The sequence below is a fragment of the Peromyscus californicus genome, unplaced genomic scaffold (genome assembly GCF_007827085.1).
Source record: "Peromyscus californicus insignis strain IS unplaced genomic scaffold, ASM782708v3 Scaffold_6__1_contigs__length_162567912, whole genome shotgun sequence".
NCBI lineage: Eukaryota > Metazoa > Chordata > Mammalia > Rodentia > Cricetidae > Peromyscus > Peromyscus californicus.
Genome location: NW_026294584.1, coordinates 102,762,032 through 102,789,798, shown reverse-complemented (window position 1 = coordinate 102,789,798; position 27,767 = coordinate 102,762,032). Strand labels below are relative to the sequence as shown.

Sequence of the window (27,767 nt, the reverse complement as noted above, 5' to 3'; positions counted from 1 at the left end):
CTGAACTCTTCTCATAGCCCCTGCCTCTCTATCTGTTCGTGGTGTTACTAATTCTTCTAATGAACTCCATACTCCCCAGTAATCTAGCTCATTATCCTCTTGAACCCATCCTCCACCCAGAATCTAACACTCTCCTCCCCATGGTCACAAAATGGACGCTGAAACTACATGCATCTCATCCACAAAGAGGAAAGGAGAAAAGGCTACCTCTGGATTCTCTTTATCAAAAGGGAACATTTCCTCCCCGGAAGTCACGAGACTCCCTGATATTTCGATGGCCAGGATTATTCGTGTGCCCACCCCTAAGCCAATCGGCAGCAACAATCAAGGGATTGTCTTGTTTCACTTTGTGGACCAAGGCTTGCTGCCAGTCTGTGGGAAAGGAACCCTTCCACACTACTGGCTGCACAGGAGCGGGCACTGGAGACATTAAAAATGTAAGGTCAGCACTGGTTCACGCCTGTCATCATTCATCAACTTTTTCTCGTGTCTCTGCCACACTATTCAGTCTGTTTTCTTTACTTGGCTGGGATATTTTCTGCGGAATATTTTTCAGTCAGGGTGGTGCACAGGTAGCTGACACTTTTATAGTGTCTAATCTGAACTATCTTGATAAGAAACTGAATTTTGTATAGCAGCCATTTCCTCTCAAAATTCCATGGAAATGACTTTGTGGTCTTTGGCATTTATCTGACAGACATCGGTATAACAAATTTCATTTGGAAGTGCCCTGATTCTCCTTCCCCGTGCTCCCCTACAGAGCAGAAGGGCTTGTCCAGAGTCAGGTGCCTGGGACACAACTGGCTTGCAGCGAAAGCTGTGTTATGCAGATGAGAGAACACAGTGAAGGGCTGGTGCTGCACAGACTCCCCCCACAGTAACTCTGAACAATCCTGGGTTCCCTGCAGCACGCCTCTCCTCTCGTCATGAACTGGAAGGCTGCCAAGCCTTCTCTCCTGCTGCCCTTCACGGTACCTGTGTCTGGTATGCCAGCGGGATGCCTCCTCTCTCAGCTTTGACCAGCGCCCCAGGCTCCACTCGGTCATTATTCCCCTCGGTACTCCTCGTGGGGTCTGGAAGTTGACTGGAGGGTACCTTGCCTGTCACTGAGTGTAGATATGTCCCTGTGTTTGCAGTCTCCTTGAACAAGATCTCCATCTCCCAGAGAGCTGTGGATGCACCTCTCCCCTCCTTCCTGATCCCTCTGGTACAGGACAGAGACCAGCTTCTCCTCTGTCAACCTCTGCTGTCTTCCTGAGCATCCTGTGAAAAATATTTTGACTGTCCTTGTCTTTCTCTGTTTTCTGTCTTATCTGTCCTGTTTTTCATTTTCCCTTTCCTCTGACCTTGGGGAGAATTTATGGAGTGTATCAGGCAAATGGATCCATCACTGAAAAGTAAATGAGTAAGTCTCATTTGCCTTGATTCCTCTTTCCTTTATCCTTTAGGGGTGTGTGTGTGTGGGTGTGTGTGTGTGTGTGTGTGTGTGTGTGTGTGTGAGAGAGAGAGAGAGAGAGAGAGAGAGAGAGAGAGAGAGAGAGAGAGAGAGAGAGAGGCAACCACAGGACAGCCTTGGTTCCTGAGGTGCTGTCCACCTTGTTTATTGAGACAGCAGTGACTCTCATTGGCCTGAAACTTGACAACTAGGCCCAGACTGGCTGTTCAGAGCCCCAGGGACCCAGCTCTGCCTTCTCCCCAGTGCTGAAGTTACAGGTGCATGCCACCACACCTGGCTTCACACACACACACACACACACACACACACACACACACACACACACACGCCTAAAGAACAAAGGAGAAAGAAATCAAGGCAAGTGGGACTTATCAAATATATGTGTGTGTACATATGTAAAGTGTGTGTTCTATGTTCTAAAGGTGGACTTTCAATTTTCAAATTTGCTAGTAAGTGCTTTGCCAACTGGACTATCCCCTCCCCCATTCTCTTTATATTTTCCCCATCCTCCCTTCTTCCTCCTGAGAATCACTGTTTCTATCAGCATCCGAACCTGCTTAAGGGCTTCTGGACACTGGATTTGGGACTTGCCATAGGAACTGCTAAGGGTTCCAGAGATCATCTTCTCAGTCTCCAGAAAAGTGTGATGGTGTATTCAAGACCACTAGGGGACAGCGGCAAAGAAAATGGACCCATAACTGGATGTCCAGTGAATTATTCTTCTGCCTCTGAGCATGCTTGGAGAGAAGTGGTGTTTTTCACATAATGTGCCGAGTCCAGAGTAGGTTTGTCTCACTGCATCTAGATCCCCAGGAAGTTCCCAAGCTATCGGATGACGATGCTTCCGCTGCAGCAGCCATTGGTGTTCCAGAGCCCTAGAGCATCCAACCCAGTGCCATGACCAGCATGCACCATCTAGGGGTCCATAAACACCCAAGCTTCCTACCCATGCTTTGCGGCCATTGTCGCCTAGGATGGAAGGATTTGAGGTAGCTCACATGTCCAGTGTCCACATCTGAGGTCAGCCTGAGCACTAGGCGGTTCATAGGAAGCAGGGGCACCATCAATTCTGAACAGCACTAGCAATGAAAATCGCCCAGGTGCCTAAGGGCAGAGGTCTCCCCTACCCAGGCAAGGAAGACTCAAAATGAACCCAGCATGAGTCCCCCTTCTCTGTCCTCCCCTAGAGCTGGGGACACTGACAGCTGAGGCCTCTGTGGAGCTGAAAATTAGACAATTCATCACTTAGCATCCATTTCTCTCCCTAAATTCCTTGTTGTGGTAGAATCTCCTCATTCCACAAAAACTCAGTTCTCAGAATCCTCCAAAAGGGTCCCCCGACCAATGGTTTTTGACCTTTGCCCTCTGGTGGGTGCCTCTGCCACTCCCCTCCCCTTGTCATGTGTCGCTTCCCAAGGGAAGGTCCTTCATATGCTGCAGCCAGCAGGTCACTGGCTCTGAGATTGGCACATAGGAGTCATCTTCCTCTCACGCTCATGGCTGTATTCCCTCCTCAAGACCTTCTAGAAGTATCTGGGGCCATCTACTCAAGGCCAGGCCAGCGGGCTGAATCGTAAGCAAAAACACTAGGACCTGTGACTGCCCATAACCAGGAACGAAGGGAGGTTGGGGGAAGGTGGAGAAAGAACCCCCTACATACACCCTTGGAATCTGGATGGAGTACACCTGGGCTGTGACTTGGTGGCCTCTGCCCTAGCCCTACCAATGTTCTCTTGTTTGCTCAGGGACAGGCATGCTTGGCTCTGCCAAGTGAATCACCTTGCTCAATCCGGGGTGTATTCCTGTAAAGAGGGCTCTGTGTGCACACAGGAATGGAGCCTTGAGGATGCAGGGGACATGTAGGGATGTAGGGTCTGCAGGGGAAGGACACTGAGTCCTTGCAGTCTCAAGGACACCACTGATATTCACTCAGCTCAGAGAACAATGAATTCCGTATAGCTGAAACATGACTATGTATGTGTGCACATGCAGGTGTACATATCTGTATGTGTATAGGTGTGTGTGCACGTATGTGAACTCATGAACAAGGAAATTGGCATGGAATGATTAAGGAAGGAAAGAGTAGGGAACACGGAATGGGGAGGCGAGTCCATGGAGGGAAACTTTAATAACTAGCTTTGTTCATATGAAACACTGTTAAGCAGACAAACTCTGGCACCTGATTCTCTTATAATCCCAACAAGTTAAGTATTATCTTCGATAAAATGTGGGAAACTGAGGCAGTAGAGCAGAGAAACCTCAGAACGGATTTTGTTTTCAGCATCACTCTTGCTATTTGCTTTCCAAACCCCATTATCATTCACAGAAAATAAACCAGAAAGAGTCTGGGGAGACGGCTCAGTGGGTAAAGTACTTGCCACTCAAGCGTGAGGACTGGAGTTCAGAGCCCGAACTCCACGCAAACATTGGGTGATGTCAAAGCTCACCTGAAATTCCAAACTCGGAGGCAGAGATGGGGGATTCCCAGAGCAAGCTGGCTGGCAGACTAGTCCAATCAGTGAGCTCTGGATTTGATTAAGAGACCTTACCTCAATGAACAAATAAGGGAGAAGGACAGCCAAAGACGATTTCACCTCTGGCTTCCACATGCAGGCACAAATGTGCATAGACACCCGCACACATGCAAACATGCATACCCACATAAGCATACCACACACACAAAGAGTGAAAAACTGAACTGGACTGTTTAAAGCCTCGTTGCACCAGCTCACGAAAACCTCGGGGGATAGAGAGTGATTTTCAAGTGTTAGAGCGTGCTCTAAACCAGCCATGACATGACAGCGCGTTTCTGTTGTCCCAGTACCGAAGAGGTTGGGACAGGAGAACTGACGATGCCTGGCTGTGTAACAAGACCCTGCCCCAGAAAAGAACAGCAGACAGAGGGGAAAAGAGAAGAAGGGAGGGAGGACGGAAGGGAGGAGTAAAAACAGAAAGAAGGTACTTGGAGTTGTATGCTTTTGAGTTTTCAAGCTAGCAAATTATCTTTTTTTTCTGTTAAAGAACATTTTTTAAATTAGATTTACTCATTTTATTGTAAGTGTGCTTTACCTGCATTTGTGTATGTGCACCATCATGTGCATGCTTAGTGCCCGCAGAGGTCAAAAGAGGGCATTAGATTCTCTGGAACTGGAGTTATGGATGGTTTTGAACCACCATGTGGGTGCTGGGAATTGAACTTTGGTCCTCTGCAAAAGTAACAAGTGCTCTTAACCTCTGAGCCATCTCTACAGCCCCACAATTATCTTTTGATTGAAAATACTTTCCAGACCTTCAGGGGACCAGCCCACTTGCTTAATTCTGCCAGCCCCAATAGTGTGTAGGCAGTGGGCAGGGGACCAGGAGAGACCAATTCCCAGACAGCCAGCAGCGAACCACAGCCTTCGCTGCTCTGCATGTGTTCCAGGAAGGAGACAGCCAGTCCCTAGCCCCCATTCCTTGCCTCTTGTAGCCAGAAAACCAGGCAAGTCCCAGGGCAGGTCCAGGTCAACCGAAGGAAGTGATCCCCTGTGCTATGCAATGGGTGGAGGGAATGATTGACAGGAGATCCTCACCAGGCACAGCATAAAGGGACGGAGGAAGCACAGTATTTTCTAGTCAGTGTAGAGAAAGGATGGTTTCCTATATAAATTCACATCCCTTTCAAAGTATCCTTTTATAATGGAACAGCTCATATGTTACGGTTTAGATCTTAAATGTCCCCCTCCAAAAACAAAAAACAAACAAAAAAAACCCTCTTGTGGTGGGACTGGAGAGATGGCTCAGTGGTTGAGAGCACTTGCTACCCATGCAGAGATTCTGGGTTCAGCTCCCCACACATGGCAGTGCACAACCATCAGTAACTCCAGCTCCAGGGATCAGACGCCAGCCAGATGTGCATGTAGTACACACATGTATATGCAGTCAAAACACTTACACAAATAATATAAACAAATCTTTTTTTTTTTTTTTTTTTTCCAAAAAAGGCACTTGGAGCTGGGTATGACTGTGCAGGCCTCTAATCTCGGAACTTTGGAGGTAGAAGCAGGTGGACCTCTGTGAGTTCAAGGATGAACAGTGCTACACAATGAGACACTGTCTCCAAAAGACAAAAATCAATCAGTTAATTAATTGAAACAAACAAGATGCTTGGGTATAACACTCTTTTTCATAAAAACTCATTTGTTGCTTGCCTGGGCCCCCAGTGGGCGGCGCTAGTGAGAGACGGTGGACGCTTCAGGAGGTGGGGCCCTGTTGGAGGGAGGTAGATCAATGCAAGTGTACCCTTGAAGGGGATGTTGGGACCCCCTTCCTTGCTTTGGGGCTGCCATATGCTCCCCACTATGGTGTCCTTCCTCTTCACAGACCCAAAGCTATAGGGCCAAGCGACAATGAACTAAAACAGAGACCCAAATCTTATCTCGTTTAAGTTCCGTATCGCGCATGCTGTTGTCACAGCAACAGAAAGATGATCAGCACGGCGGCCACCCGTCGGGTCCGAAGGCTTGGGCCTCATTTTGGAACAGAAGTCCCTCTGTTCTTACAATAAACTGGAGTTCTTAACCCTGAGACTTTGAGCATCCAGCTAAGGAGACAGCAAGAGAATCCCAAGGCCAACACACCCTACCACCGACGCTCCACCCCCAAGGAAAGTGGGTCCTCTCTGGGGCAGTTAGGCCGCAGGAAGCAGGTGGGGGTCAATCTGACAACTATGACTAGTCTCTTTGGGACTACTGTCCCCCATGAATAGTCCCCCCCAGACAGCATGAGCCATCCTTTCCCCACCCAGAAAGTCTTCCCTTCTTGTGTTCCGCTCTCGTAGTTCACTGTCAGGGGCCAGCCCAAAGCTACAAATCCCGAAAGGGCCAGGTAGCTAACCCCCACCATTCATTTCTCCTTTGTCCTTCTCTTAACTGCGTGCTAGCCAGCCCTTGTTCCGACTCCCGCACCCCCGAAGCAGTGGGACAGTGGGGTTGACGCGTGATTAAGTTCATGGTAGACAGAGTCCCTGATCTTCACAATGTATCTGGGGACGCAGGGTGGCTTTGCCCCTGGTTGGTGCCGGCGTCCCAGAGCCAGCAAGGTTGGGGGGGCACAGGTGAGAATTCGAGTTTAATTAGTGTTTGGCTAACTATGGAGAGAGCGCTTTTCTTGGATCAGGCCCCGCCGCGTGACGGGCTAAGGTCTCCAGGCTCCTGCTCAGGAGTGTCTTGGAGCAGCCCCTGGCACAGGTGACTAGATCCTGGGCGACTCCGCTCCGCCGCCTACAGCCTGGACGCGGCTACTGCGCAGGGGACTCGGGCGGCGACCCTGGGCACGAGCACCACGGGGAGGTGTCTGAAGCCAGGCGCTTCCTGCCTGGCCCTTGGCCCAGGGTGGTGACTGGCTGTCGCGATCGGGGCGCAGGTCCCCACCCCGGCTCCCAGTCCCCACCCCTGCGCCCTCGGGGGCGCCCCATCGCGGGAAGGGGGGGGTCCGCCGCGCCCCGGTCGCCTAGGGGCGGAGAGGTGGCGGGAACCTCCTTCCCGTTTCCGCCGCGGGCAGCGTGCCGGCCAGTGCCACCGGGAGGCGCGGTCGTCCCTCCGCCCGCGCGCCGGGGGCCGGCCCTGCCGCCTGCGCCTTTTTCTCCGCGCTCACCGCGGCGGCGCGCGGCCACTAGCCAACCGCAGGGAGCGCGGTGGCTGCAGCGCCCTGCGCTCGGAAGATGGTCCCCGCAGCCGGACAGCTCGCTCTGCTAGCGCTGGGTATGTAGGCGACACCCGGCGTCCCTGAGGTGCTCCCGAGTCCGCTTGGGAGAGGGGGAAGAGAGGCGGGTGTGTGAAGTGGGTGGGAGGGTGCGAGCCAGCCCCCGGGAGTCACTGAGAACTGTGAAGCGGGGGACAGTCCTGGCAAGGTGGCCGCCCGGCGGTGAGATCCGGCTTGAACTTTACTCGGCGCGGCGTTGGCTCGCCGGTGCCCACGCCCTCCTGCCTACCTGGCTGTCCCGGAGCCGGGCTTCCCCGGAGCCGCCTGAGCGCGGATTGTCTGAGTGCGACCCTCTGGGTGACCCTGGCTTGAGCCCCTTTCTCTTCCCCGGGGCGGGAGCCCACGTTGCGCACCCGCGCCCTCCGCCTTCGACTTCAAGCTCTCCTAGGCGCTGGGGTGGGTTTGGGGGTTTTGTGCGGATTAATTGTTCTGCTAATGAGCTTCCCTGGAAGCCATGGTGTCCCTGTCAGAGGAGGCAGAAGTGACACCTGAGCGTGACCAGTTTCCTCAGAGTTGGTTCTTGGACATAAACGGGGGTGGGGGAGGGGACACGCGTCCCCGCGTGTCTGGGTGACGGGAGAGATTTTCCCGCGGCGAAGCTCGCAGGTGTGTGCTCCGGTGACTGGTCTGTCCTTGACATGGGTGTTTCCAAACACAGTATCCGCTCTCATCCGTCTGGTGCAGGGTCTGTGATGTTTGATAGAGTGGATTGAAGTACCCAGGTGTCCCGGTCACTGCTGCTGCCTTGTGAATCTTTCCTGATACCTTCAGCACTTAAAAACCCAGTAAGGAGGCTGAGGCTGTAGGTCCGGGGATAGAGTACTTGCCTAGCAGGCACCAAGCCCAGGGAAGGATCCCCAGCATCATGTAAAGCCGAACTTGTAACCCCAGCGCTTGGAAGGCAGAGGCAGTAGGATCATAAGTTCAATACCACTCTCAGCTACATAGTGAGTTTGAGACCAGCTTGGGCTCATGAGAATCTGGTTCTAATTATTAATTAAAGCCCTGTAAAGCAAGATGCTTGCTCCAGGGTCAATCGAGCCCAGAAGGAAGTTTGGAACTCCCCTCCCCAAAATGTGCGCAGAGCTGCAGCCTGTCACAGCCAAGGTGAGCGAGGGTGCATAGGTCCCCCTCACTCCTGCCCTGGAAAGGCTAGTCCAGCTCTGCGGCAGGAGGGGACACACCGAGACGCTCCTAGTTGCACCCTCACCTGAAGTGACAGTTATGGGCAGATTTCCTCACTTTTTGCAGGAACCACCTTTTGGGTGTATGTTAACTTTGGTTTTCACCTCAAATACATGTATTTAAAGCTGTGAAACGCGGAGATGTAGGGAAGCCTGCGGGTTGTTTTCCCATCCCTTTTCCCCTCCGAATAGTATTTACTAGCTGGAACCCCGTGAGTGCTTGCCTGGTGTTGCCACGCAGTTTCTAATTCCTTCCGTTCCCTCATTTGGCTCGCACCCCCACCTGATGAAGAAGGAGCCATCCTTGTTCCCATTTTACAGAGGAAGAAAGGACTGTGCAAAGACACAGCCCTTAGGTAGAGGTGGACCCGCCTCACTAAAGACCAACGAGTGCGGGTGTGGAAGTCACCTCACCTGTGGTCAACACACCAGTCCCATCGCTGGGGTTTGGGATGTGGCTTTGAGGAGAGATGGTGTAGAAAACTCTAGAACTCACTGTTCGGTTTCTTTGTGGTTGAGCTCTAGGATGGCAAGGTTGTTTATTCAGTGAGAATGGGAGGTAGAAGTGCCTCCCAGCAGCTGTGGACAGCTGTGTGCCCCCAGCCCCTTTAACCACTCAGCATGGAGCAGCACTCAGCATGGAGCAGCACTCAGGCTGTAATTTTCTCCTTGCCGCTATTCAACTTGTTCTCTGCTGCCTTGAGAGGAAAAAAAAAAATTATAAACGTAAGATTGACCAATCTATAAAAGCTGGCTTGTACTATCCAGAATGAGTAGTTTTAAAAAATTGCATGTGGAGAGGGATTAATTTACACCAGTGAGGATTTCTTTTTATTTAATACTCTTTAAAAGAAAAAATCACAGCCCTTAGGTCTGTGCCTTTACTCAAACGGCTGCCTCCCACGTGTCTTTAATTTGTGGTATTTCCTCTGAACTGTTTTCCTCTCTGATTTTTCTTAGACAGCTCCAGGCAAATCAGCCAGTGTTTCATCGATAAACACGCTCTAGAAAACCCTAGATTGGCCTGAGAGAGACCTGGCTGTTATTGCTTCCGTAGAGGCTTAGGCTTGGATCCTGACACTTACCCATGTTCTGAGGGAGAGTGTGGGGAATGTGGCCCAAATGGTAACTTTGGAAATGTAATCCAGGTTCCTGTGATGACTGCCATCCCAAGCAAGGTTCTCCTCCTGGGCATGGCACCTCCTTTGCGTCCAGGGAACAAGAGGTTAAGTTGTGGGCATTAGATAGCCTTTCTGTGCCTTGTTTTTCCTCTCTGTGAAATGGAGATGTTAAGAGGGCTACTGGATAGACTTGATGCCTGCAGTCTAATGTCTGGTATGTAGTAAGAGCTTAATTAACCTTAATGCCACCCATACCCTTGTTGTTGGTACTCGGAGCCCCAGAGAATTCTGGATGTCGTGGCAGGTTATGTGGGTTCTATGACCCACAGGTCACCACCTGAGCTTGCCTCAAGCTCCTCACCCTGTCTCTGCCAGAAAACCTACCTGAGTGATTTCTAGTCAGAGTCACCTGACAGACGTCAAACTCACGTAAATCTAGGCATTCTTCCGTACATTGCAAACCATTTCATTTTTCATGTCAAGCCTTTGTGCCTGCTCTTTAGTACTCAGCAGCCAGCTGCATTCTCTTCTGTAAAGTGGGGATAATAAAACCAGCCCCGCCTTCCAGGTTGTTAGGAAATCAGATGAGATGGTCAACAGATTTACAAACCATAAAAATAATTAGGCTGAGGATGCAGCTCAGTGGTAAAGCCATTTACCTGGCATGCTCAAAGCCCCAGTTTCCATCCCTACCGCTGCAAAGGAAATAAATAAATGCTTCACTGAAAATAAAATTGATTTTGTGACAGAGATGGGCTTTATAATACAGAGACAAAGCCTCTTTTGACAGCACTTCACATAGGTGAAGACTGCCTATAGACCTCAGAGAAGGCTGGCATGAATGGGGGACAGAGGGGATGGGTGACCTTGTTTTGGATTCGTGCTGAGGGTTCATTAGGGGATTTCTCCATCACATGGAAATGTCATCTTTCAGGCCTCTGCTGTCTGCCTTCCATGAGTCTTTCAGGACTCATGCCTTCCATACTGGGCAGTTAGGGTGTGAGGGAGTTACTGGGCTCGCTGGGTGTGAGGCCTGGAGAGGTGTAGGTAGATGTTGGCAAGGTTGCTGACCCTATTTTCTCTTCCAACATCTGGTTTCCTCAGGACAAGGTGATCTTTTTGTAAGTAATGTTTCTTGCAAAGGAGACTTTTCTTATAGGAGTAAATGATGCTTTGCACTATTGTTACTATGGTAACACATGACAAACAGATGACTTTTCCATTGGATGGATCTCCAAGGACCTTTGCAATATGTGTGTTTGGAATAAGGCCCTAGTCACCACACTGCCCTCCAAAGCAGGCAGGCATCAGGTCATCCTACACTAGAAACCTTTCTAGCATCTTTTACAGCAATATGCTTATGTCAGAACCCTCTGGAGGCCTGGTGAGAACAGGTGGAGGGTTTGCATGCTCAGCAAGGTCTCAAGTGTGACCTGTGTGGCTGGAGGGGAGCCTCAAGAACCCTTGCTCCTCAGACAGGTGCTGTGGGGACCTTCTGCCTTAACCAACTGCCCGGTGCCTCAAAGCCAGCCTCACAATTGTTAAGTGTGGCTGACGACTCAAGAGCTGTCATGAAAACTACCCCGTGGCCTGTGCTGCTGGCCAGGACAGAGCTGGAGCCTTGGTGATAGTTCACAGTTCTGCTTTTTCTGTAGTCTGTGTTACTAAACATCAGCTTACAACACTAACCATTTCACGCTTTCCGTTTTTAAATTTTTATTTATTTTTAGTGTATGAGTGTTTTGCCTATGTGTACACCTGAGCACCACATGCACACAGTGCCCAAGGAGGCCACAAGGGTGTCAGATGTCTTGAGACTGGAGTTACAGAGGATTGTGTGCCACCATATGGGTGCACACACGAGCATGGGGGAATTGAGCTGGTGCCCTCTGCAAGAGCAGTCAGTTCTCTTCATCTCTGAGCCATCTCTCCAGCCCCACGTCACACTTTGTGGTCAATTGCAAAAATGACTTGATTTTTCAAAGATTTCTGATCATATAATTTTAAGATATAAACTTAATTCATATATATGTTTCTAGATAGAAAGGGCTGGGGAGACTTTTCTACTGGCTTTTGGTTTGGGTTATATTTTTGTTAAGATTTTTAAAAGGGGTGTGTGTGTGTGTGTGTGTGTGTGTGTGTGTGTGTGTGTGTGTGTGTGTAGATTTGTGCTCATGAGTGAAGTGCCCACAATGGCCAGAACACAAAATCAAGTCCCCTGGAGCTGGAGTCACAGGTGGTTGCGAGTCACCCGTTGTGATTACCGGAAACCGAACTCACGTTCCCTGTAAGAGCAGTGGGCTCTCTTAACTGCTGAGCCATCTCTCCAGCCCCTTGGTTAGCTTTGTAATGTCTCCTAGGGCAAATGGCAAATACGAAAATCTTTCCTAAAACCAGAAAAGCCAGAAATCTAGCTGGCAGAACCACCTCCGAGCAGCAACTCTAATGCAAGGGGGTGTGCTTCTCTGCCCACCATGCTCGTGTCTAGGCACCCCTACCTCTCTCTAGGGTGGAACTCACTATGTAGACATGGCTGGCCTTGAACTCACAGAGTTCAAAGACATATGCCAGCATCCTGGCTAGGCCAATTCTTTTGAGGCATCATGAATGTGTTGTATTAAATACGACTTAAGAAATAAAAACTGCTACCTGGGATTAGGAAAAGCCAGAAGCTTATTGAAACCTAGTTGTGCTCCATCTAATACTGGTTTGTTTGTCTTAAACCTGAGGAAGCAATTTTTTTTTAACATGGAGTCATGTCCCAGTCCACTGAATTCTGTGATCTGGTGTACCTAATATTTTTGGAGAGGTAGACTGAGACAGGATCTTTCTGTGTAGCCCAGGAATGCACCATCCTCCTGCCGCTGCTGCCTCCTAGAATTACAAATGTGTGCTGCCTCAGAGAATTTCTATTTCCCTCACTGGAGCCTTTGGCCTCTCAGGTACACGAAGATGGTAGAGGCTTCCCCAGGAAGGGCTTGGATGTGGACCTCCTTTAGCTGGGGCTTGGCTGTTGATTCAGTCCTCAGCATTCACCTCTCCTGCCTGGAGACAAATGGCAGAAGCTCAGCCTCAGGCTGCCTGGGATGGTGTCGGCCAGTGCCTGACTCCTCTTCTCGACTGTTTTCAGGCTCCATGTGCCTCATCTCTGCCTCAGGAACCTGTCAGCATGAGCTCACGGAGTGTCTACCTAGGACACTCGAAATGTACCTCAGTTGCCAAACACGGGCCGGTGTTGTCAACCTCCATCCCAGACAGCTCTATTTGATCATCAAGGGTGGGGTGGTTTCGTGCAAATTCCATGTCGCTAGTGCCACTCTTCTGTGGGATGTTGTTTTCTTGTTGTTTTCAAAAATGGATTATGGGGCCAGGGAGATGGATCAGTAGGTAAAAGTGATGGCCTTGAAAGTTTGATGAACTGGGTTCAATTCCCCAAACCCACACAGAGACGGAAGGAGAGAACTGACTTTTGAAAGTTTGGGTTTGGGTTTGCATGCATGCACGCATGTGTTTGGTAATAATAAAAAAAATTTTTAAAATATAAAAAGTAGATTTGGAACTAGGGGGTGGCCTGGTCAGTAACTAAAGTGCATGAGCAGAATAAGCCTGTGACTCCAGTTTTAGTGAGGTTGAACTAGGCGGCTTCTGTGGGTTCAATGTTCAGCCACCCTCGTCAAGTTGGTAAGTGCCAGGCCAGTGACAGACCCTGTCTGATGGAAATATGTGGTGTCCTGGGGATAACACCTAAGGCTGCCTTCAGGCCTTCACATGCTCATACACACACACACACACACACACACACACACACACACACACACACACACACACACACTCATGCACTCACATGTGCATAAAGACAAATTCTGACATATCTTCATGATGGCAAAAACCTATTTTATTCCTCTGGAATATCTGGAAAGTTAAGGGAAGTGTGAGAAGTGTTTAGGTAACTACCACAACATAACCACAATTAACACTGCATTAGAGCCCAGTGAGGGAGTGTGGGTCAATGTTAAGATGTGTATGAATCCCAATGAGCTCATGATGTTTTTATTTGTTTGAGTAGCTCAATCATAATAAATAGTTTTATATGACTCCTGGGTAATATACACTAAAGTCTAGTGGCTGAGACTCTCTCCTCTCTCTCTCTCTCTCTCTCTCTCTCTCTCTCTCTCTCTCTCTCTCTCTCTCTCTCTCTCAAACACACACACACACACACACACACACACACACACACACACACACAAATGCATGCACGTACATATTTATACTATAACATAGCCAACTTTGAAGGGCTTTGACCTCATGGATTACCTCCTATCACTCATTGTTAACAAAGAATCCACATGTTTTGCGTTGGGACTATCAACTGATACAACACTTTCTGGAAGTCACTGTGGTCGTTGTGTCCAATCAAGGGACCATAACTTGAGCATGCACCCGGACCACTTCTGCCCCTGCGCTACAGAAATGCTGGTAAAGATGCCGGACAGGTGAAAGATGATGTCTGGTGAATTGTCGTGCTGCTGGAGTTATTTAAGTGAGTGAGTTCTCCTTTTTGTCCTCACCACAGTGATTCACCAGGCAGTTCTTTGATGAGAGTTTTCATAATATACTCAAACTTGAAAGGTGAGTTCCTGAGCTGAATGTATTGTGCAGTGCTTTGGTTTAAAATAGCCTTTTTAATAAGCTTTGCAGTAGTAAGGATTGGACCCAGAGCCTCATGCATACATCCTCAGGCACTCGTTAACTTTTTTTTATAACAATCATATATTAAATTTATTAAACTTATAATGTCTAAAATCTAGAAAGTCAGAGCTAGAGAGATAACTCAGTGGTTAAGAGCATTTGCTGCTCTTACAGAGGACCCTAGTTCAGTTCCCGGCACCCACATCAAGCAACTCACAGCCACCTATAACTCCAGCTCCTATAGACCCAATTCAAGGGGCTCCGATATCCTTTTCCAGCCTCTGTACACATACCCACACAGAAATACACACATATGCATAAACCAATAAAAATCAGAGTCAAGAAACTCACCATACAACAGATGTATTTGTACAGAAATACTGGGTGCGTCTTTGATTATTTGAGATAAATTCCCAGGAATCAGCCTTGCTTCCACTGCATTCCCAGATGCCCACTTTCCTCAGCTTTCTAGAACACTGCAGATTAGGTCTAATATTTGACAAGTCTGTTGGAGAAAAAGATCTCGGCCGAGATCTCAGACCTGCCATTTAAGAGGGTGAGTTCATGCATTCAACACCGGCCCCTTGTTGCCTCAGTAGCTACATCTTAACATCTTTAAAATGTCTTTGAATTGATCCATCATTCTTTTCATGGGGCTCTAGGAGAAAGCATTTCACTCCACAAGCCTTTGCCAGCCACATTTTGCAGCACTCTCCTCCATCATTTGTCCCTTACAGTTCTGATTAGGGCATCTTTATGAATCCACAGTCTTAGTTTTCCCTGTGATGCTTGGGTTGAATGTTTAGGGGAAAAAAAAAACAAAAAACACCTTCTTGAAGTCCAAGATAACACAACTATTTTCTTACTCTTCCCTTTCAGTTCTGCAGTGGAATCATACATTTGGTTGAAGTATTTGATATAGAACTTATTCTATGTAGGGTGTAGGGTGTGAGCACGTGACTCATCTTCTGTTTGTTTGTGTGTTTGTTTGTTTGTTTTTGAGACAGAGTCTCATGTAGCCCAGACTAGCCCCAAACTTGGTATGTAGCCAAGGATAACCTTGAACTCCCGATCTGATCCTCTGGCCTCCCAAGTGCTTGGGGTTACCACTGTCCATCACCACACCTGACTTTATATATAATCTTGGTTTCCCCTTTGTACCAGAATCCACCTTGAAAGATCATGATTTAAATCGTTTGCTGAATGCTTTCAAGCACATGCCTCAAACTGAAATCTCAGTTTGACCCCATAACTCTGCATTCTTGCCCTAACTGCAAACTCCTTACTCTATTTACCAGTATGTCTTCTGACACGGCCCGAGGTCGGCCATGAGGAAGACAAGCCCTATCCTCCTACCCCTGAGTTACAGCTGTGAGGCGTTTCCCTGGTGTCTACTCTGACACATAAGGGCTTTTGCTCCCTTTGTATTTGTGTTTTAACGGACTTTGCCAACTCTAAGATGCCTTCAGTTGATTCCTTTAGAGTTTCAAGTAGATGATAATGTATTCTTGAATGATACCTTTCAGCATTCTTATCTGCTGTTTCTATCTTCTTTTTAATACACGGTGCCAACTAGAATTTTAAGAACAACATTTAAAATTTTTAGTTACATTTATTTAATTTATTTATTTACGCTCACCTGACAGATGTGAATGTGGAGGTCAGTTCTCTCCAATGTGTGGGTCCCAGGGATCAAACTCAGGCTCGGTGGCAAATACCTTTACCCCCCAAGCCATCTCTCTGACCCTGAAAAGCAGCATCCTTTTTTTAAAAAAAAGCAGTAGAGATTCTTGGGTATACTTTCCATGGGTTTACTAATAGTATTTATGCATTTAACAGTTAAGTATGGGGAGTAGTTTTATATACATTTATGTGTACGTATAAAACACACTTTTTATAACTCACTAAGAGTCAGCGTTTTTGTCTTGGTTTCCAAAGCAAGAGGAGATCATTTGAGATGACGTTCAAGTGTTGTTAGGACACTTGACTCAATTATGTGAAACCAATCTTTCAAACCTTGAAATAAACATTGCTGTCAGTATGACATTATTCTCTGTAAATATCGCCAGGTTTGGTCCACTGTGAAGCATTTGCGCATAGCTTCATTTTTCAAAGATTTATTTGTGTTTTTATTTGTATGTGTATGAGTGTTTGTGTATGCCATATATGCAGTACGCATAGAGACCAGAAGAGGGCGTCGGATACCCTGACCCTGGAGTTAGAGGTGGTTGTGAACTGCCACGTGGTTGCTGGCAAGTGAACTCGGGTCCTCTGCAAGGGCAGCCAGTGCTCTTGACGGCTGAGCCGGCTCTCCAGCCTCACCACCCGCTCCTTGTTTCTTTTCTTAGGTTTTGGCATTAGCTTTGAGTGAACTTTATAAAACAACTGTTTGAAGATTCCATGTTTTTATGTTGAAGGTTGAAATAATGTAGAGAGTGACAATGTTCTGAAAGAGTGAAGTAAATGGTAGATGTGGCTCTGGGCCTTTTTTAGTGATTGGTTCCAGGTTCCTATTTATGGGAGTTAGAATAAGAATGGCCACCACAGGCTCACATATTTGAAGGCTTAGTCACCAGGGAGTAGAACTGTATGAGAAGGACTACAAGGATCAGAAGGTGCAGCCTTGTTGGAGGAAATGCATTAGTGTGTGTGGAGGGGGCTTCGAAGTTTCAAAAGCCCATGCCTGGCCCAGTCCATCCCTCTCCCTCCCCCTCCCTCTCCTTCCCACTCTCTCTTCCCCCCCTCCCCCTCCTCCTCTCCCTCTCTCCCCCTCCCCCTCCCCCTCCCTCTCCCCCTTCCCCTTTCTCCCCCTCCCTCCCCATCCCTCCCCCTCTCTCATCCCATTCCCCTCACCTGTGGGACAGGAAACAGCTCTCAGCTACTGACCCAACACCATGAGTGTCACATCTTCCCCCCATAATGACAAAGGACTCTCTGACACTGTAAACAAGTGTCACTCCAATTAAATGCTTTCTTTTATAAGAGTAGCCTTGGTCATGATGTCTCTCCACAGCCACAGAACAGTGATGAAGACACTATTTCTTAAGCCAGTTTTGATAATTATGACTTTTGCTTAGAATCTATTCAACTCAGGTTTTTAAAACTTTAGGATAGATTTACGAATAGTCTTTCATTTTAAACGTTTCCCTTAGAAACTGTCCTTAAACAGAGTAAAAACAAGATGAGCACCAGGGCTCCCAAATAAAACAGATTTTAAAATTTGTTTCTCTTGATGATATTGGGGGAGGAATTTCTTTTAAATCATTAAATAAAATTCCAGGGGAATTTCATAATTGATGCTGTTCCCATAAGTCCGGGTGAACAAGTTTATTTGTAGAAAGTACTTGGTGGAGCGTTGTCAGAACACTGCCTCTGATTTGGAGGGGGCCTGGCATGATGATTTCCAGCAGAGATTGACACATAGCATCCAGAGGCTTCTTGAAGCCTATGTGTCTGTGTGCTGGAACATGTGGAGGTCAGAGATCACCTTTGGTGTCATTTCTTACGTGCCATCTTACCTTCTTTTTAAGTTCTTTTTTTTTATTTTATTTTTATTTTTTGTGTATGAGTGTGTACCTACCTGAATGTATGTGCACCACATGTGTGCAATGCCTGCCAAGGCCAGAAGGGGGCATCATGTTCCTCTGAAACTGGATTTACAGATAGTTATGAGCTGTCATTTTGGTACTGGGAACTGAACCTGGGTCCTCTGGAAGAAAATGAATGCTCTTAATTACTGAGCCATCTTTCTAGCCCTCGCCTTATATTTTGAGACAGGATCTTTCTCACTGTCCTGATGCTCACTGATTACACTGGACTGGCTAGCCAGTAAGTGCCAGAGATCCTCCTGTCTCCACCTCTCCATCCCTGGAATTACAAGTGTGCATTACCATGCCTGGCTGTTTTTCAGTGGGTGTTTTGGGTTGAGCTCCATGCTTGCAAGGCAGGCACTTTGCCAACTAAGCCATCTTCTCAGTCCGGCCTTAAGCTTTGAAAATCTTGGTGCCCTCTCCGAATGCTGCTGTGTCTTTAGATGCCATTATTCCACAGCTGGGGCTGGGGGTGTGGGGTTATTGTTTGTTTGTTTGTTTAATTTCTTTTATTTTTCTGATCAGTACTTCCAGACACAAATATTAGGTTCTTGAAGCAAAAGCCGTCTTCAGTTTGGGTTCTTTGGGGCCTTTAATTCAAGTCTGAATGAGGTAAATCAGCAGTTCTCTGGGCACCAAGAGGGTAGCTGTGTCTTCACCAGCCATTAGTAATCATGCCCAAGCTAAAGCATTTTCCATCTCATTACTGTGCCTCTGAGAGGTCCCAAGGATTAACTAGCTAAAGGAACTCATAACACAGTGACACAGGACCTGCCATCGCTGATGAATGAGGGGTTGGCAGAAGTACACCTCTCCCTTCCCACTGCTGGGCATTGGCAACCAACGGGGACCATACAGAGCTAGGGGACTTTCATTGGGTTTAAAGAGAGCTTTAATCCCGGTCTCCCCCACCCCCACAGCAGTGACAGCAGGACTGGCCCACTGGCTTGCCACCAGGCTTGGCTGGAAGCTTTGGGTTTGAACCCTTCCTGCTGGTGCTGGGTTCTGACCGACTGGCTTTGCACTGGGGAAGGCGTCCTCGGGGCTGTGTGTGAGCTCTACTCACTCCTTTAGCAGACCTAAACAATGACAGATGGTTTTGGGCACATTGAGGACTTGGGTGTTATAATTAAGGTTTAAGGGGATGAGTCATGGGTCCCCACACTGGGGTGAAAGCCGGCCTGGAGCCTGAGCATTTTTCAAGGATGTGAGGTCAATTCATAGAGCCTACAGATGGAGACTCCTGGATTTGGACTTTCTCTCAGCCTCAACCTCCACTTCCATGCCCTCTAATGGAAAAACCCCTCAAATGCACATACACCCCTGGGGCTATCTATGGTGCAGACCACTTCCAATTTGTGGTACTCATGTCCCTGTGACTGTCACCTCCCAGGTGGGCTGGCCAGGACCTATTCTCTGCCATCCTCATTAAGTCCTGCTGAGTCTTTTTCCAAAGGGAAACAGAAACAGGAATCCACAAACAAGGGAATCTAAAAACACCTCAACAAGACTCTCCAGAGACCCCTAGTTTACCACGCTTTAAACTGCGCTTTACATGCCTGTCTCCTGAACATGATAGAGATATTTGTAAATTCATTTGTTTTCCATCAAAAATGGCACCTGGGAGATTCTATTTTAAAATCTGTCACTCACAAGGCATACAGGCAATACTGCTGCAGATGCATAAATACATCTATATGTCCATTCAATGGCTGTCAGGTATTCTGTCACACCCACCATTTAATTATCTGCCCCTTATTGATGGACATGGGGTTGTTTTGTTGTTGTTTTTGTTCTTGTTTTGTTTTGTTTTTTGAAGTTTTTAAATATGCGGACCTGAAAGTTCTTGCAGTTAAGTTGTGAGCCATCCAAGATGGGCACTGGGAACCCAACACAGGTCCTCTGCAGGAGCAGCAAAAGGTTTTTAACTGCTCAGCCATCTCTCCAGCCCCCAAGATTCACACTTTTTCCTCTTAATATGATTTGACAACCTGGTTTCCTGAAAAGCTGAACAAATTTACTTTTCTGTCACCTGTGTGTGAAGGCCTGCTTCTCAGTAAACTTGTCTGTGGTGAGTACTATCATTTTCTAAAGGTGTGAAATGTTAGCCGATGGTTTTCATTCCTATGTCATTGGATTTTAGCGTGGTTGAGTTGATTTTCTTGGGTTCACGACGGAGTCGGTTAGTTATTTTCTTGTTGACCTGTAGACAGTTTTCTAAACCATGTATTAAGTGTTTATGCGGTCTTTTTGACGCGTGTGCTGTATTTAGTCTTATGAACATGTGGCCTCATTTTGTTTTGTTTTATGGGGGCTTGGAATCTGCTCATAATTTCTGGGTGCTTCTGCTTTGGTGAAGCTAGGGCTAGGGGTACAAAGGGGTTTTCTATGACTCTTTCGTGTGTCATTTTCTCTTGGACTTTTATGATGCTCATTTGCTGGTCTGAATCTTAATTCTTTTGGAGAATGTGTTTGGATTTGAGGTCAAAGTCTAATTTTTTTTTTTTCTGTTTTTGTCGACTACTGTCTCAGCTGCTCTTCAGCTGCTGGATAATTTCTTCTGCATTTATTGGTTTCAAATTCCACTTTGCCGATTCACTCGTAGGAGGCTTGGGTCTGTCTGTGGTGTTTGCTCTGTCCCACAAGCCTGAGGATTGGGGCTATAATGCACCACCCTTGTAGGGACTAGAGTGTATGATTGCTCCTGGGAACCGGGACAGGACTAAGAACCAGAAGGTCACAGTGTGTCACAGAGGACACCCTTCCTTTCTCACTCTGGTGATAAGTTTTGTCTCCTGACCCCTCAGTGGTGTTGGAGGGCTGCTTCCAGACTTCTCTTCCTGGAGAGAGGAGGATCCCTCCACCCTGTTACTTAGCTAGAGTCTGGTGGACATTGGATCTCATCTGTCTGAAAGACCCAAGAAGCCCGGTCACATCCCTGATAGTCTTTCTCAACTTTGGCCTTTCTGGGAAGCCATGTGGCAGGCCTGCCATCCTCCAGGGGACAGTCTGGAGAAGTGAGACTGTCTTCTTTCTCACTCCCCCCGCTCAGCTGAGATCATGTGGTGTCTGCCTTGGCATACTTGGGAGCCCAGCCCCAACCTGGTACATATTGCTGGAACATGGATAAATTGGGCATTCAAAGGGAACTTAAGTGGCTTATGTCATGGCGCTGTTTTCTATGTTAAAACCACCTCAGGCAGGGTGGTGGTGGCACACGCTTTTAATCACAGCACTCATGAGGCAGAGGCAGGCGGATCTCTGTGAGCTCAAGGCCAGCGTGGTCTACAGAGCGAATTCTAACACAGTCAGGACTATACAAAGAAACCCTGTCTTGAAAAACAAAATAAATAAATAAGTAAAATAAGATAAAATTAAAATAAACGAAAAGCAAGACTGAAAATACTAGGTTTTCAGTGTTTTCACTTATTTTAGGTTTAAAACAAGACTTCAGAAAAATTGTCATCTCCCTCCCTAGCCAGGCTAGTTACAGGACTCAGGGGGACAGACACAGCCCCAACTCTTTGTAATGTGGGGAGTGTTGGTGGAAATTTAGGAGACATCTCATCCTACATGAATGACTAATTTTCAGAAACTTAGAGGGAAACACTAGCCAAAACAAGGTCGTAATTCTGTTCATTTGGAATTTCCTCTCTCTCTCTCTCTCTCTCTCTCTCTCTCTCTCTCTCTCTCTCTCTCTGAGATGAAAGCCTGGAGGGCAGCTTTACATCTTCCCTTGTGGGGTCTTCAGTCAGCACTATGATTTTCCCTCTGAGTACTGCATTTGCTGCATCCTGCAAACCTCATTGAGCCGCATTTTCATTTGCTTCAAAGTATGCTTAGCTCCTCTCAATAATCTTTCTTTGACCCATGCTTTGTTTAGGAATGTATTGCGCAATCTCCAAGAATTTGGAGATTTCCAGCTATTTAAAATGTTTTTATCATTTTAATTATGTATACATGGGAGGTGCACATGAGTGCTATGCCCACAGAAGCTAGAGGCGTAGGATCCCCTGTGGCTGGAGTTACAGGTGCTGGGAGCTGAACTCAGGTCCTCTGCAAGAGCAGCAAGCACTCTTAACCACTGAGCCATCTCTCCAGCCCCTAGCTCTGTTTCTGCCGTTGATTTCTAGTTCCACCGGGTTGTGTTCTAAAAGCACATACTGATTTCCATTGCTTTCCGTTGGTTGTATTGAACGTCTCAGAATGTGGTCCATCTTGGTGGATGTTCCACAAAAGCTTGGAAAGCACTCTGTGTAAGCTTGTGTATTTGGTGGTTGTTTTCGGCATCATTTATAGATGCTCATTATATCACTTGATGGATGGTAACTTTTTTTTTTTTTTGAGACAAAGTCTCATGTAGCCCAGGCTAGCACTGAATTTGTTATGTAGCTGAGGATGGGCTTGAACTTCTGATCCTCCTGACTCCATCTCCCCTTCAAATGCTGAGATTATAGCAAGCACCACCATAGCAGGTTTATTCGGAGCTGGGAACAAAACCATCCGTGTTAAGCAAGCACTCTGTCAACAGAGCTACATCTCCAGCCCAACTTATGATATTCTTTTTTAGATCAACACTGTCTTTGCTGGTTTCTAGTCTAGAATTTTTGACGTGTCCAACCTCCACAGTAGCTTCTACTTCCCCTTCCAGTCTACGAATTTTTACTACATGGATTCTGACACTGCTGTTAGGTGCACAGCAATATTAGGGGTTGTGTGACTTTATCCTTCAAATGACTGAGGGGCTGTTTTAGGGTCTGTCAGCGCTGAGTCCTACCCATGACGCACTTCTGCACGGTCACCTGTGGGTGGGAATTCTAGTGAGTCTAATTCCCTCCTCTATTATATTTTTATGTTTATTGTGGAGAAAGAAAATAAAAGAACAAAAGGCTTTATTCCAACTTCCTGGACTAAGGCTCTATTCAGGTTAAGGTAGTGGGATAACGGACCAGTTCTGCACCAGTGAACCACTTGAAAGCTGAGAGACGCACCCTTAGGAAAACAGCATCAACTGGTTATGTAATGTGAGCTTGGCTTCCTGTGAACGGCCTCTTTCCCATAGTGTGCAACGAGGGAAAATAAACAAAACAGCCCTTTCAACTGAATTGGCTTTTCTGGACTTGAGATTAAAGGGAGGCAACGGGCTCTCACGGCTCCCACCCCAGGTAGGATTCATCTACGCGATCAAGCAGCCTTTGGGATTTTTGTGGCCCAACTCTAATGTGCCAATGGGTACTTAATTTACCCAACACAGCTGTTTCATCCACGGTGTATTATAGAGCCAATGGGGTAATAAGGAACACACAGTCAGCCAGTAATGAAGTAAGGGAGGCATCTCTTCAGGTTATCACGGATTATCACTGCAGTCGGCTTGTAACCATTTGTTGGGCTGGGCTTGATGACGTTGCAAAAGGAACCTAGCCCTGGCCCCCAGCCATGAAATTTCTTGCTGAAAGTGACATAAGTGGACACAGGGGCTTTTACAAAAGGGCATAAGGTATAGAGTGGACCTGCGGCTCAGAAGAGTGTTGCAGGAGTAATGAGGAGAGCACACCCCGCCCTTAGAAGTCCACAGAGTACGTTAGCTGTCATACAGAACCCTTTGACCCCACCTAACAGTTCTGTGAGACACAGTGAAAATCCTAGTTTCATAGATGGGGCAACTGAGTCACAGAAATATTAGGTAACTTGCCCAAACTCCTGCAACCAGCAAGTGACAGAACCAGGATTTGAAACAAGAACCCTTGTCTGCTGTCCTGCCCCTAACGGCTGCTTCCGGTTCCCCGCATCAAGTCACAGAGGGCCATGCAGGCTGAGGGCTGGGTGCGGGGCACTGAAGGCTGTGGGGGCTGGGGGCTGTTGTGGAGGGCTGTAGGGACCTAGCCCCAGGTCATAGGTGAGGTATTGGTCATATGTGAGGGGTCACTGTTTGACTGACCTTGGTCTGTGTTGTCAAGCTTTCAGGCCTCCACTCCCCGCTTTTGCAGCCAGTCAGGATAACCTCCCTTGCAGGTCACCGTGCTAGCTACAAAGGATAGCTGCCACTGCTCTAGGCCAGGGAGTAGTATAAACAAGCAAGCAGAAGCTTTCTCCTTCTGTCAGGAGCTCAGGCTCAGGAGGCACATGCTCACCTGAGGTACCATCTGAAGGGTGTCTAGTGCCCAGGAACTTAGACTGGATTTGTTAGTGGGACCCCGTTTGCAGCTCTCCCTACCCTGAATTTTTCAAAAGGTGTTTGAAAGGATGTTCTCTTCCACTGGTGTACCAATCTGTCCCCCACGGATAACAGCAGAATTCACAGGGTGTGGCCTGCCGGCCCGGTGCTGCGGGCTCGGCCTCCCCCTCTCCTCCCCCAACCCCTGCTGTAGTCAGTGCTTCCTCACATCACAGTGGAAGCCAGGAGCAGCTTTAACACCTTCCCATGAACACGTCTTCACAGCTCCTCACAGTCCAACTAAAGAGAGAACCTGAATTAGCGGGTTTGCTGATCGCTGCCTTCCTTCAGACTCCTCACCCCCAACCCCGGCGGCGACGCCATGCACCCCGCAAAAGCACAGGCACTGCTTTGACTTGAGCAGCAGATGAGAACAAAGGAACATTTGCTGCCCACGCCCACACAGGACCTAGTCCAGCTGGTGGCTTTTTGGGTTTTTTTTTTGTTTTGTTTTGTTTTTTTGACAGGCGTTGTGTATCAGAATAGACAGACACCATAGTATCTGATTCAGGTCAGGGCCCCGTGTAGGCATTCTACAAATGTTTGTTAAAAGTGTTTAGGGTTTTTGTTTTTGTCTTTGCCGTTTTCTTTTAAGCACACATTGGCAAATCATTGATTATACACAAACCCACTGGTGAGATGGACCTCTTCACAATGAGCAAGTGTCTGAAAAAAACTAAGAGATTTTTAAAAATCTGAATCTTGGGACAGGAGAGATGGCTCAGCAGCTAAGAGCATATACTGATGTTCAGATTTCTAGGCACCCACATCAGGTTGCTTATAATGGCCTTAACTCCAGTTCCAGGGATCTGACGCCCTCTTCTGGCTTCTACAGGCAGTGCACTCATATGCATATACCCATACCCATACACACACACACACACACACACACACACACACACACACAGAGAGAGAGAGAGAGAGAGAGAGAGAGAGAGAGAGAGAGAGAGAGAGAGTTTATAAATAATAAAAATAAATCATTTTTCTTAAAGTATTGATCATTGGACCTAGTAATCCATTTCTGGACATTTAACCATAGAAAAATATTAGAACTTGTCAGTAATGATGCTCATACATGCACTTGGGGACACACATACACATTGTCTTAGAGTTTCTATTGCTTCAACCACACACTGTGACCAAAAAAACAAGTTGGAGAGAAAAGGGTTTATTTGGCTTATGCTTCCACATCACTATTCATCATTGAAGGAAGTCAGGACAGGAACTCAAGCATGGCAGGAACCTGGATGCCAGAGCTGATGCAGAGACCATGGAAGGGTGCTGTTTACTGGCTTCTTCCTCATGGCTTGCTCAGCCTGCTTTCTCATAGAACCCAGGACCAACATCCCAGGGGTAGCCTCACCCTCAATAGGCTGGGCCCTCCCCATTGATCACTACTTGAGAAAATGCCTTGCAGCTGGATCTCATGGAGGCCTTTCCTCAGCTGCAGCTCCTTGCAGCTGGATCTCATGGAGAAAATGCCTTGCAGCTGGATCTCATGGAGGCCTTTCCTCAGCTGCGACTCCTTCCTCTCTGATGACTGTAACTTGTGTCAGGTTGACACACAACTGGCCAGTACACACATTAAATAAATAAATAAATAAATCCTTAAGATTCTAGTGCTGTACATGCTTGTCGTCCTAGCGCTGAGGAGGCTGAGAAAGGAGCATTATCAGTTTAAGGCTAACCTGGGCTACACAGTAAGACCTTCCATCTCACAAAGGAAAAGGTCTGTACAGTATATAAAGGACCTTATCAGCGTCGTTTTCCAGAACAATCTCTCTGTAAGTTATACACTTAGTTAAGGTAGGCTGTGTCTACTGCAGAGGCAAGAAGAAGTTGGCTGACTGGCGACTGTGGACAGAGTCTACCCTACTGGTCCAGCCTGAGCACACAGACAGTAGTTCCTTCTAAAATGTCGCTGTACCAGAGCAGGGGTCTCCCCTGACCTCTCCATCTCTGCAGGTTTGTCCCATGATCCTGCCAACACCCATGGTCTTCATTTGGATCTATGTATTTCTCTGTGACCTACACCCTATCACTTGTCCCTGGCCCGACTGATACGTCTTCCTGGAGGGAGGTTTGACTTTTTGGAATAGAACAGCTCCCGTTAGTGGAAGACTTTCGTCGTTTCATATGGTACTCTTGAGCCCAAATAGCTCAGGGCTGGTAACTACTACGGAGAGACGGCCTGGTGAGATAAGCCTCGCTTTCCACTGTGATACTTAAAGCTCAAGAACACGGCTTCCCTTCTGGCTCCTGTCCTGTGTGGGAAATGCCAGAGGCCAGAGAGCAGCCTGTAGTCAGACACTGTAAGCCAAGGATAGAGACGGGATGTTCAAGGACAGACCTTTTATCTGAGCCCTCAGCCTTGAGAACTGGATTGCAGTCATGTGGGGGTTCATTTCTTATCCCTCATATATGATGTGATGCAAGTCTTCCCTTGTGTGTACCTCCTTACACAGGAAGGCACAGTTTGTGCTTGTGAGTGGGCCCGGTGTCTAATTGGTGGTTCACCCCATCCTAACCAGTCTGGTCCTCTCCCCTGGGTTTGACAATCAGCCCCCACCCCAAGGGCTAGGGCTGGCCTAGCCAAGGATGCTTTCTGGAGCCATGATGACCTCTGCCTCAGCTCAGAATAGACCAGAAGTGGACAAGTGGCCTTCTCATTGGCCTTGAAGATAAGGTCATTTGCATTTGTGGAAAAGCATGCTTAGACCCCAAGAAGAAAATTTCAAAGCACAGAGCGGTGATGCTGCTCACTCATGCTAGGTTGACTTTCTCTGCTTCCGTTTTGTGCATAAATGGTTCAGGTGCAGCCTCATTGAGTGATTGTCACCTGAGGAGCTATTTTCAGAGATGTCTAGAGCTTTGTTCCTATAAAAATCTTTGCTTTGGGGAGATGAGGAAATCAGCATGAATCACGATTGATATTTGGCCCCAACAGCTCCCTGTGTTGGGGCAGGGTTAGAAGAATCCTCTTTCAGTTTGCAGTTATACTGACAGGTATCTGGGTGACACTGTCTGTCTGAGAATGGGAGGGACAGGTGACATTGCTTCTGTTTCTAGACTCAACTTTCATGGTAATATTTCACAGTTGGCCAGTATTTACCTCCAGAGGCTCTCTTCATCTTCCTCCCCCTCCATCTCTGACACCCATACCACTACAGAGCAACAGATGGGGGGGTGTTTTGTTTGTTGTTTGTTTGTTTGTTGTCTTAGCACACCTGGGAAACAGTTTCATCTTCTAGGCCAACTATGATCTTTGGAAGTGACTGTTTAGCTGACTCTGAGAGCTGTAGTTGAATTCAGTGTTAATTCTGTGATTGATTAGTAATGTCTGCTGGGTATCCAGCATAGAGGTGGCTCTATGCATGCAACCTATTTATATTACTGCTCAAGAGAATGGTCCATTTTTCTTAGAATGAGAAAAAAAATGTGTTTCCTAGGACTGAAGGTATTGTTACTTATGATTCTTATTTTTCATGCTTTCCATATTTGTTTCTCTGGTGCTATGATTAAATACTAACCAACACTTGGGGAGGAAGGGGTTTATTTGGCCTTCACTTCCTGATCACAGTCTATCACTGAGAGAAGTCAAGGCAGGAACTCAAGACAGAAACAATCAGAGATGACAAAGAAATACTTCTTATTGGCTGCTCCTCAAAGCTTGCTCAAATAGCTTTCTTCTATAGTCCAGGCCCACCTGCCTAGGGATGACATAGTCCACAGTGGGCTGGACCCTCCCACATCAATCAGCAATCAAGAAAA

General features: G+C 47.4%; 1 protein-coding gene across 1 annotated transcript in view; it reads left to right on the top strand.

Annotated features, from left to right (window-relative positions):
• The first annotated feature begins 7,035 nt into the window (after positions 1-7,035).
• Tgfa (transforming growth factor alpha) overlaps positions 7,036-27,767 on the top strand; it is an 86,243-nt gene continuing 65,511 nt past the window's right edge. Inside the window, exon 1 of the mRNA XM_052720352.1 lies at positions 7,036-7,197. Within this exon, the coding sequence (XP_052576312.1) occupies positions 7,158-7,197 (40 nt within the window). The 5' untranslated portion in view covers positions 7,036-7,157. The remainder of the gene's footprint in view (positions 7,198-27,767) is intronic.